This window comes from Cetorhinus maximus, chromosome 22 (genome assembly GCF_964194155.1).
Source record: "Cetorhinus maximus chromosome 22, sCetMax3.hap1.1, whole genome shotgun sequence".
In the NCBI taxonomy this organism is placed as follows: Eukaryota; Metazoa; Chordata; class Chondrichthyes; order Lamniformes; family Cetorhinidae; genus Cetorhinus; species Cetorhinus maximus.
In genome coordinates, this window is record NC_135900.1 from 17327235 (window position 1) to 17339827 (window position 12593).

General features: G+C 38.5%; 1 protein-coding gene across 3 annotated transcripts in view; it reads right to left on the minus strand.

Moving 5' to 3' along the window:
* The window catches only part of arid2 (AT-rich interactive domain 2), a 110963-nt gene that overhangs the window by 55464 nt on the left and 42906 nt on the right, over positions 1-12593 (minus strand). For 2 of the 3 annotated variants that reach the window (XM_078567854.1, XM_078567851.1), the window contains exons 5-6: positions 5661-5879; positions 383-450 (exon numbers count right to left, since the gene is read on the minus strand). In XM_078567854.1, coding sequence (XP_078423980.1) covers positions 383-450; positions 5661-5879 — 287 coding nt within the window. The remainder of the gene's footprint in view (positions 1-382; positions 451-5660; positions 5880-12593) is intronic. The other variant, XM_078567853.1, reaches the window with a different exon arrangement.

Below are 12593 nucleotides of genomic sequence, written 5' to 3' on the forward strand. Positions count from 1 at the left end.
CTAGACAAGGGTATAAAAAGATATGGAGCCAAGGGGGTGGATGGAGTTAAAGATCAGCTTCAACCTTACTGAATGGCGAGGGGCCTACTCCTGTTCCTATTTTCCCATTAGACCATTCATTCTATCAACCACACTTGACATCACTGTGTACATGCTCATAACTATTTCCTTCAGACCAATGAAGAAATTACAATAAGTGCAATTGCCACTGCTTATCAATGTTGATTTCAAAAATAATAGCTGTTATATTTCAGCTGATTGGTACATATCAATCAACCCATCGTAATTAGCTTGACAGATTTTATTTGCCATTATAAATCTTACACTATTTGTACAGGTGCAATTTATTGTTTAATCAGTCTATTAAGCATCATATTTTTACCTTAACAAAATCTCTGCCTGTTTTTTCTTTCCATTCTGCTCCAAATACAGAAGACAAGGTACCCAAATCTGTAAACAATCATATCAGTACAAATAAGCACAAATACAGCTAGTATAGTCATAATGCTTAAAATTAGCGTTTAAACATTCATTAATTACTTTCGCATTTACTGTTAATATGCTAAAACTACAAGAGCTATTATTTTTCCAAAAATACTCTATACTGTTTCAGTTAACAAAAGGAAAATATTGCATGCTTATGCATCAAAAGTGATGCTGTAACAAATAATTTTTATAATTATTTGTTGGTCAATGATTGCAAGTGAATCAACAAGTACCTTCCTTATTTTTCAACTACTTTCTTCCAATGGTTAACCAAAAAAAAATGGACAAATTCAAAACTAAGTTAGATAGATTTTTGATAGACAAAGGAGTCAAGGGTTATGAAGGGCAGGCAGGAAAAGTGGAGTTGAGACCACAACCAGATCAGCCATGATCTTATCGAATGGTGGAGCAGGCTTGAAGGGCCGAATGGCCACCTTCTGCTTCTAAGTCCTATTTCCAGTGTTCCTAAATCATGCATATTTTAAAAGCATGCTTAAACCATTTCAAACAATCCAAGTGTGCAATGCTGAATACCACAATGCAGTTTCTTACAGATTCTTATTTGTCTGTGAAAGAACCTGGCAGTCTTATTAAAAATAAGTAACAGAGCCAAATTCAATCCCCAAAACAGAACTAAAACTGCTTCTAGTTTTCTTTATGTACTAAGTGTTAGTTAAAATAATTACACAAGAAAAATACTACATTTCTAATTAAATCTTGGAGTAAATTAGAAGAGGGGAAAGAACAATTAATGTGTTAAACTAAGTGAAAGAAAGTGGGAAGTGAAATGAAAAATATGCAACAAAAAACAAAATGCAATATGAACGCAATTTTGCAATTAGTAACAAGGGACAGTATTTGCTGCAGACCTTGAGGAAAGCTGTCCAAAGATTTAGCTGACTCTAGAGTGTCTATTTCCTCTATTAGCCATAATCCTCTAACATTCTCTCAATTCAGGGGCTGTCCTATTAGATTTGAAAATTTCAAATGCAATCCCATTATTTAAGAAAGGTGAGAAAGAGAATCCAGAAAGTATAGGTCTTGTAGTCTAACATCTGTTTTGGGGAAATTATTGGAATTTATAATTAAGGACAAAGTGACTGAACACTTAAGAGAAAGCCAACATGCATTAATAATGGCTAGGTCATGTCTAATGCAACTAACTTAATAGGTTTATTACTGTAACATTAATGTTCACTTCAGTACCATCTGAAAACTAGAAATCACAACTTAAAGAGGGACAATCAGCAGACTTGTCATTTTTATTTCAAATCTCCTCGTTGCTGTCAATTTACATTGCACAAAAAAGTAGATCAGTACACAAAATAAGGATGAAAACACTTCCAAAAAGTTCATTTGATAATTCGATTAGAAAGACTGCACTTGCTGCCAACACCATGCATGCACGTTTGCCATCTTTATAGGGAGCAATGGGCAGCAGGGCGCATTCATGGCCTTCATTTTTACAGGAGGCATTGTGAGACATGAACTCAGCTTATTTACTTGAAAGAACCATGTGTCATGCATCAAAATAAAGTGGCTGCCAGTACTTTGTAAAATCATATTTAGTTCTGCAAAGTTATTAATTCATTGATTAATTAAACCGAAGGGATTTGAGAATGTGACAGAATACGCAGGCGTTTTAAGAGAGGATTCTGCCCCTTCTCTAAACCGCTATAAGTGAGTTCAGTACAACATTGCAACAGTTCTCGTCACTGTTTTGACTGAATCTTTCAGATCACTGAATATTCAGCAACATATGTTCACCGCGCTTATAAATAGTGAGACAACAGGAATCATAAAAAAGTGAGTTGAAGCATCGGCGTTCAGTAACGATTCTGGATTGTCCCCGTCACTCCTCATAAAATTCAGTAACACTTTCTCCAAGTGGCGATAAAAGCTTGTGGGCTAGAAATTCCGAGCAACCCGCAGACAAATTAATTATTTTTTGGATCCATGGAATCCGCAAGCTAAGAGCATATTGCCATAACCGAGATGGGAAGCAAAATGAATTGGCAGTGTGTTTGGTAAACTGTGTACACGTTGTTAGGTTTCTGCACACATGCGGACCAGTGTGCTCACGCAGACAGGTATCGGTGGCCATTTTGCATTGCCATATTGCATTGGTAGGAGACACAGTGGGTTAGAAATAAAGTGAATATTTGAATCATCAGCAAATACTTGCACTAATCCAGAAGTATTAAAAGTACTTTAGAAGTACACTTTTCTAAGTCAATTGCAAATAAATATACCAATCTCCAAAATGGACAGAGAAGAGAGAAGCATCTTTGGATAGAGGGTAAAATGTAGGAGTTCCTATATAGCAGCTTAATAATAAACAGTTGGATTAAAGAGATTCTACCCTATAAACCTTTAACCTTTTCAAGCAAATAGTTAAGTAGAATGCCGTCCCGATTATTTTAAAATTCTAAATACTTTTGATAGAGTTCCGTGTGGAAAATTAACCTAAAAACCTAAGGGCAGAACTTTTCTAATGGTAGAGAAGTCATCAGGGTACGCATCCCTGCCGATCAGGGATGCTCTGTAGATGTTAAATGCTCCAAACAGCAATTGGCTGGCAGCTCTGTAGTCTCAGCAGCGCCACTGGAAGCAGAGGTGGCTACTGGGACTACAAGCAGTCCCACCAGTCCAAGTACTGGAGCCCCAAGATAAAGGTAAGCGCGGGGTCTCATAGCAGGGAGGAGAAGGATGGTCCGTGGTGTGGGGGTGAGGGGCTAGGAGATCGTGCTTTGAAAGTCAGCCTGGGAGGGAGCTCCAAGGTCCAGACCTAGAAGCGGGTGCCCGATTACAAAAAGGGGGCCAGTAACGGAGGCACCTCCACCTGAAGCTCGAGCAGGATAATCCTCACTTCTCCCCCATCCCTGGTCCCCTCCCACTGGCCTCAAAAGTGTGGCCAGGATGGGAAGTGGTCCCTAAGTGGCCATTAATTGGGGCGAGGGCTGGCAGGCTGCCTGCCCATCCCACATAACATTGCAGACAGGTTGGGGCAGGTGTGAGGGCAGCGGAAAGGCCACATGGGGAAATTTACAGGACCCGCTGCCTGCAAACCCGCTGGCAAGGTCTATAAAAGTCTGTCTCAAGAATCCAGGACAGAACAATGTTTGGATAAGGTGATTTAAAAAATCAAAGCCCAGATTACCTCAAACATGTAATATCATGTTTGAGAAGGCAGATTGATGGGTTCCACAGTAGTCAGTAATTGGACTCTCATTTCTAATTTACAAAAATGACTTGGATACTCAAAGCAACTTAAGTTCAAATGAATGTAAAGATCAGAGAAGGTTCACTTGACTCATTCCTCGAATGAAGGGCTTATCTTATGAAGCAAGATTGAACAAGTTGGGCCTATACCCATTAGAGTTTAGAAGAATGAGAGGTAATCTTATTGAAACATATAAGATCCTGAGGGGACGTGATAGAGTGGATACCATGATGGTGTTTCTTCTTTTGGGGGAGACAGTTTAAAAAGTAAGAGGTCTCCCTTTTAAGACGGAGATGAGGAAACATTTGTTTCTCTCAAAGGGTCATTAGCATGTGGAATTCTCTTCCCCAGAAAGCAGTGGAGGATAAGTCATTGAATTTATTCAAGGCTGAGTTAGAGAGATTTTTGATAGACAGAATCAAGGGTTATGGAGAACAAACAGGAAAGTGGAGTTGGGACCAAGATCAGCCATGATCTTATTGAATGGTGAAGCAGGCTCGAAGGGCCAAATGGCCTACTCCTGCTCCTAAGTCCTATGCACAAGCAAGTCAGTTCCAGTACAGTTATATTTGATCGCCCTATTTGTATAGTGTACAAATTGAATCGTTACATCTCACTCAACCAAATTTGTTAATGACATTAAAACAAAGAGAGAAGTAGAAATGAAGGATGCAGCTAAAAAGGTGCAGATGTGTTTTGATCAGTCCTGCAACTGGGCAGGCTTTTTGCCAATGAAATTTTATACTGATAAATGCAGAAGTATTACACGATGGTTGAAAAATAAATCGTGCGTTTGTTTCAATATAGCTTTTTCGGTATGACTCAGCTACTCACTGCCTTAACCAGATGAGCCAACGGGTGATAGACTTGCTGGGCATAAAGTTCCTCCTGCTAGAAAAGGAAACATGTGTGCCCTAAAGTATGTCTGGCTGTGTAAGTTGCCTTTGATTCCATGCCAATAAATGCTATCAAACTTTGGCAGCATTTCATGGAATTTTCACTGGTGTGGTCTTCGCTGTAGGAGAATTATCAATCATTTGACTCTTAAGAGAAAATCTAATAATCTCAGCCAGGCATGTCTGCAAACTAACATTTCTTTACCTGTAGTATATACTCATCTCACTGGGGTTTTGATTATTGCTTTTTGTAGCAATTTAATGTCTTCATTTGGCAGCAATGACTCCAAGCGCTCGTGTTACCAACTTGGGTCATTTGCTCCTGATAAAATTTGGTACAATGGACCAGTAGGAACCAATCTCCATCTCAAGAATGTCCTCAACATATAGATTCTTCTCTCAGTTACCCCACTCTTTGCATTGTTTTTGAGGGTTTCAGTACTCTGACCTATAGAGTGATACGTTGCACTTGTGCATGTTGAATGCTACTGAAAAATCCATAGCAGATGTAGTGAATAATAATGCTTATTCATTCTCAGGATGTGGGCAACACTGGCATTGCCAGCATTTATTGCCCATCTCTAATTACCCTAAGGTGGCAGTGGTGGTGGGCCCAAGTCTAAATTGTCACAAAACTTTGTAAAAGACATAATAATAAAAATACAAACCGACATTAAAAGACTGTTAAAATATGATGGCTATGAATGCAATTCCCAATTTTCTAACAATGAGGAATGTTGCTGATAATAGGAGCAAAGAAAATAAGCTATTCCAGAACAACACCTACAAATACTTGGCAGAAGTTTTGTGCAAGAACATCATATCAATAATATGGCACAATTCACATCAAACTTTTTAACAGGTGGAGTTTCCAGTAGATTGGACTCATTTGGATGATATCTTATTCTGCTATTATGAAGAACAAATAATGAACTTGCATATTTTGAGCTCTTGATAGTCAATAAAAATATTTAACAATATATTTGAAAATGAAATAGTTAATAACGCAACAAATATCGTCAACATGCATTATAGCATTTAGTTGTATAACTTACTGTCATCAAAAACTCCAGCATGTGCAAGCAAAATGGTGGTGATTCTGGGGTCCTTTTCAAGTTGCATGACATGCTTATTCCCATTTGAGAGAAGAGTACAAACATTAATTGCAAAATCCACTTCATTAGGGAGTCCAGACAAAAGGGAAAGCACCAGTTTATTGTAGTCACTAAGTGTTACAAACTCTGTATTAAGTCCATAGCTTTGTCGAATATAATCTAAAAGAAAAAGGAAATAATTTAGCACAAATAAAAATTATGTTTATAGTTAGCGTCGCAAAAATTGTGTCAACAGTGCCTTATAACCTTAATGAAAAGTACTCTACACATTGAGGCGAAGTTGCATTACTTCCATAATGTCTTAAGTCTGTCAACTATTTTTGTCGGTTTTTAAATCCAAGATATTTCTGTCACAGGGTGTTATATTTAATGAAAATACATTTTCATATTGTGTCTCAAATGTAGAGCATGGAGTATCACATGGAATTACAATATGGATCATTGAGTTCTTTTTGTATTTGAATTGACAATGACCAGTCTCACATTTGTCCATTGAAAATAAAAGGTTGCAATTTAATCAACCACACAGCATTTCACAGAGTTTCAACTTAATCAACAACTTAAATTGCAGCAGGTTTCATTACTGCCTGTACTATCCATATCCTGTCCCATGTGGCAGATAATGGGGAAAACCCATATATGGATCAGTGGATGGTTAAGGATGACCAGCTCCATGTCAGAGCCCATTCATTGTTGCATTGAGAAAGATGAGGTCAGGCCAGCAAATTGGTAATACAACACTATGGCCTGGAAGTCATGTACTCAAATCCCACCATAACTACTTGTGGAGCAAAACTCAGTAAATCTGGCTATTTGTGACCAGCACCAGGGAAAAAAAAACATTAAATTACCATATCATTGTATGTTCTTCATGCTAACGAACCTGTCACCCCTACTCAGAATTGCTTATGTATGAGCCTAGTCAATATTATGTGGCTGACTCTTAATGCCACCTGAAATAGCCTAACAAGTCAGTCATCAAGAAACTAGGGATGGGCAATAAGTGTGGTCTGCCCAGTGTTACCCACATCCTGAAAACAAAATAAAATCTACGATTATGGCGTGAGAAAAAATAGCACTAAAGTCATTGAAACATGGGGAAAGCTGGTAATGGTTGAAAAGAAATGTAGGTAAATGTCAACATTTCCATCTTTTTCTAATGAAACATCCTAAGGATTATTTTATGGCAAAATAAAACAAAAATGTTATGCCAAGTTATTTTAGAGCGTTTCTTTTTCTGGAGGGACATCGTCATCCATAGACTAAATTAATTTATTCTCACCAACTAAAAGCAGAGTTAATTAGGTCTGAATCCAATATTGTTGTGCCAATTTTACAAGTGTAAAACAGGGGCAGCAATACCAATTTCTCAAGGCAGAGATCCATGTCTGATATGCCATCTGATAAATTGGTCGAGGCCTCTCTTGGCCTACATCACCTGGAATGACACCAGGCCCCATTTCAAGACTGAAATAAGGCTCCTGTGCTTATTTCCAACCCAGATTTGTAAATTAATTTGTCCCAGTCAGAGCTTGCAATGTGTGCTAGCCCACTCTCGCCATCCCTCCCAAGCATCTCCTCCCTTTTCCCCCTACTTACCTCCAGGGCTTAGTACATACAAACATACAAATTAGATGCAGGAGTTGGTCATTTGGCCCTTCGAGCCTGTTTCGCTATACAATAAGATCACAGCTGATTTAATTGTGGTCCTTGTGGCCTCAACTCCACTTTCTTGCATAGCCCCATACCCTTAAACTCCCGTTAGTCAAGAGTCTCTTTACCTCTGCCTTAAAAATATTCAACGATCCAGCCTCCACTACTCCCTGGGGAAGAGAGTTCCACAGGCTCATGGCCCCCAGAAAAATTCTCCTCATCCCCGTCTTAAATGGAAGACCCCTTATTTTTAAACTGCTTCCCCTAATTCTGGTCTCTCTCGCAAGGGGAAATATCCTTTCAGCATCCACCCTGCCAAGTCCCCTCAGGATCTTGTATGTTTCAATGAGATCACCTCTTATTCTTCTAAACTCCAATGGCTACAGGCCCAACCTTTCCTCATAGGATAGCCCCCTCATCCCAGGAATCAGTTGAGTGAACCTTCTCTGAGCTGCTTCTAATGCAATTATGTCCTTTCTTAAATAAGGAGACAAAAACTGTACACAGTGCTCTAGAAGTGATCTCACCAACACCCTGTACAATTGTAGCAAAACATCCCCGCTTTTATAAAAGCAAAATACTGCGGATGCTGGAAATCTGAAATAAAAGCAAAGTGCTGGGAAAACTCAGCAGGTCTGGCAGAATCTGTGGAGAAAGATCAATTAGACTCTTCTTCGGAACTACTACTCCCCCTTGCAATAAACGACAACATTCCATTTGCCTTCGTAATCACTTGCTGAACTTGCACTTCAACTTTCTGTGATTCATGTACAGAGACACCCAGATCTCTCTGCACCTCAAGAGTTCTGAAATCTCTATTTAAATATGCTATTTTTTGGCTCTTCCTGCTAAAGTGGATAAGTTCACATTTTCTCACAATACTCCATCTGCCAAATTTTTTCCCACTTACTTAACCTTTGCAGACTCTTTTTTTCCTCTTCATAACTTACTCTCCTACCTATCTTTGTCTTATCAGCAAATTTAACAACCATGCTTCTGGTCCCGTCATCCAAGTCATTGATATAGATTGTAAATAGTTGAGGACCCAGCACTGATCCCTGTGGCACTCCACTTGTTACATCTTGCCAACCCGAAAATGACCCATTTTATGCCTCTGTTTCCTGTAGGCTAACCAATTCTCTATTCATGCTAGTATGTTACCCCTACATCACCACCTCTTTTTTTGTGTAGTAACCTTTGATGTGGCACCTTGTCAAATGCCTTCTGGAACACTAAGTACACCATATCCACAGGTCCCCCATTATCCACGTTGCTTGTTACTTCATCAAAGAACACTAATAAATTAGTCAAACACGATTTCCCTTTCACAAAACCATGCTGACTCTGCCTGATTGCACCTTGGTTTTCCTATTGCCCTGCTATAACCTCCTTAATAACAGATTCCAGCATTTTTCCTATGACAGATGTTAAGTTAACTGGCCTGCAGTTCCCTACTTTCTGTCTCCCTCCTTTCCTGAATAAAGGCGTTAAATTCGCTATTTTCCAATCTGACGGGACCTTTCCAGAATCTAGGGAATTTTGGAAAATTACCACCAATGCATCTATTATCTCAGCAGCCATTTCCTTTAAGACCCTAGGATGAAGTCCATCAGGACCTGGGGACTTGTCAGCTTTCAATTCTAATAATTTTCTCAGTACCCTTTCCCTGGTGTTTGGGCTTTTAAGTTGCCTTTCAGCTCCATTCACAATTATTTCTGGGATGTTATTTGTATAGTTTTCTATGATTAGCACAGAGCAAAGGAGAGATGGCGGCATAGTGGTATTGTCACTGGACTAGTTTTCCAAAGACCCAGGGTAATGCAATGAACTCAGGTTCGAATTCCACCACGGCAGATGGTGAAATTTGGATTTTAAAACAATTTGGAATTAAAAGTCTGATGATGACCATGAAGCCATTGTAAAAACCTATCTAGTTCACTAATATCCTTTAGGGAAGGAAATCTGCCTTCCTTACCTAGTCTGACCTACATATGAGACCCATAGCAATGTGGTTGACTCTCAAATGCCCTCTGGACAAGGGCAATTAGGAATGGGCAATAAATGCTGGCCTTGGCAGCGATGCCCACATCCCATGAATGAATTTTAAAAACGGTAATACCCCAACACGTGCACTGTGTGGTTTGCCTTAATGTGCAGCTTGCCTAATTTATTTTGAGGGCAGCAGAGGACAAATTTAATTTGTCTTATAGACTGGTCAATTCCAACCAGTCGCCACTGTACACCACATAGTACTGCAAACCATTTGCAATTAAGTAATTTAAGACAGAATAGATGTTTTTCCAAACCACAGGGAGCAGACTACAACAAGAGGATATCCATAACCTGTTCTGTAAACAATTCCAAAGTAGAGTGCAAAATCAGGAATCAACCCCAGAAGCAGGGATAAATTGCTGAAGGTGCCAAAAATACATCTTTGGACTGCCAATCTTTTTCTTGTGACTTCAAAAAGCAGGTTAAGACACAGATATATTGAGCTATTACATCTTTGTGCAGTTTACCCAAAAGAAAGCCACCCATGTAGCCTAGATTTCCTGAATAAACAGAGGAATGAAAAATGTTTAAGAAACATTTACAATAACTAAAACTGAAGAAGCAACGAAATGCAAAATTACTTCATCAGTTATTTAAATCTATATTTCAACAGCTCTCACATCACATGGTTAGAATAAGGAAAATCCTCCGGTTATAACATCCCAGTTCAATTTTTAAAGCAAGTGAGAAATTCAAAATTGAACCGAAAATTGAATTTTAGCTGGATTTGCATCAATGTTAATCATCCCCCACTGTTATCTGAAATATCTGCACAACTTCAAAATCTTATTGATTTGGCCAATTATCAAGAGCATTCCAGGCGATCTTCCATCTGCACAGATTGTTAAGCTGATTTCTAAAAAGTCAATGCACGTCCCTCCCCTTACAACTTTTCACTGCAAGGGGAATATTAGTGAAACACCCATCACAGAAGTCAGTACCAGCTGAGAAAGGTCTGCATTCACAGGTGACTGCTCAACTTTTTACATAGTCTGTTTCTATACTGCTTATTCTATTTGGCCCACCAAGCTCATGCTGGTTTTATGCTCCACTCTAACCTCCTGCAATCCTGTCCAACTTTATCAGCATAACCCTCTATTCCCTCTTCCTCCATATACTTATCTAGCTTACTCTTAAATGCATCTATACTATTCACCTCAACCACTCCTTGAGGTGTGAGCTTCAAATTCTCACCACAAAGTTTTTTTCTGAGTTCCCTATTTGATTTCTTGGTGGCTATCTTATATTATTGGCCTTCACTTTTGCTTTTCCTCACAAGTGGATACATTCTTGAGTCTAGACTGTAAAAACCTTTCATAATTTTAGGTCACCCCTCAGCCTGCACTTTCCAAGTGAGAAGAGACCCAGCCAATTCATCCTTTCCTGATAGCTGGAACCTTGAACTTCTAGCATCAGCCTTGTAAATCTTTTTTGAATGCTTTCCAGTACCTCTGAATCCTTTTTGTATTATGGCAAACAGAACTGTACACTGTAACCAAGGTTTGATCCAAGTTCAACATAACTTCTCTACTTTTCAATTATCCCTCTAGCCAACAAATTTTAGTGTGATTTTTTTTTAATGGCCTCGTTAACTGGTGTTGCTACTTCTGGTAATTTCTATATTTGCACTCCCAGCTCCCTTTGTTTAGCTAACCCATTTGGATGGGTTATTTATTTACTCTCACACACATAATATAGATATATAGATATATATAAATATATCAACTGGGTTAACTACACACACGACCTCAAAATTAAATAATGCTTTTAATATCATTTCTCATGTTCGTTACAGTTTTAAGCAGTCTGCATGTCATCCTAAGATCCAAATTAAAATCTTCCCTGATAGCTGAATGCATTTGATTAACTGACATCATGTCACTTCCAATGAGAACACCATTGTTTGCACTTGGTGTGGTTTACATTTTTCACCATAACTATCATAATCCTTTAGGAATACTGCAGTTCATTTGGGTTTAAAAATGGTCCTTAAACTTCCTCCAATCTTGGTTACATGGATTTGAACAAATAGCCCATTATATGGAAATTATCCTGTTTATGCACTAAATCTCTTGCTTGGAAGGCCAGTCCAACAAGCAAATTTTCATTCACCTGGCCCTAGAAGGTAATGTGTTAGTGATCTGCAATCGGTATATCTCAAGTGATTCAGAGACTGTCCAATGATATCGTCCAGGTATGGCACAAATCTTCAGTGGAAGCAGAAATAACAAGTAAAGAAGGCACTCAGTAGAGTTCATACCTCCGCCACACTATGTTAAATCAACATTATTACAATTACACAGCTCTTCCATGAGGCTTATCCCTGCCTGGTTGATGCCCTGAAACAACAAATCTAAAAAATGAAACATTTTTATTAAGGGCTTCCATCTTACTGATGCACCTTCAGGCCAATCCACATCCAACAACCTGCTCTGCAAACTCTGCTCACATTTTAACAGCTATGGCAAATTCCACTACAACAGCTGAGACAATTTACAACATTCTAAAACAATCAACATTCTAAATAAAACAACCCACAACAACCTTAAAAAAGTCAATTCACCCTATCGCCCAATGTTGATTGATCCTTTAAAAAAATCCAGGATCCAGCTGCCAAAAACTAATCAGTTCTTCCTCAGTCCACACCCCATGTACCAAGTGTCATTGAAATCTGTTCATTAGTTTTTTTTTAGATCTTTTGTTTACAAACAGGCAGAATAACAAACAGGAGTAAAAATATTACCTCTGCCCACCTTCAATGTTGAAGGTAAAAATCCAACTACTACATCTATCCAAATCTTGCACAAGTATACTGAATCATGTGTTCCAAGGAAAGAATTGAGTTGCAAATTGATTTTACAAGAAAAAAAAGTTCAGATTACCAAGAACTGAGCTGGTTTGATGAATAATAATCAGCTGTTATATAGGAAATACTACAACTTGCTTTTATATAATGGTTTTAAGGTAATAAAACATTCCAAGGCACTTCACAGGAGCATTATAAGCAAAATGTGACACTGAGTCACATAAAATGACATTAGGGTAGATAGACAAACATTTGGTCAAAAAAAAATTTTAATGCTGTACTTGAACATCTACCATTTTGACTGCTCCACCATTGGTAGCTGTGCCTTGTGCTGACAAGGCCTTAAGCTTTTGAATTCCCTC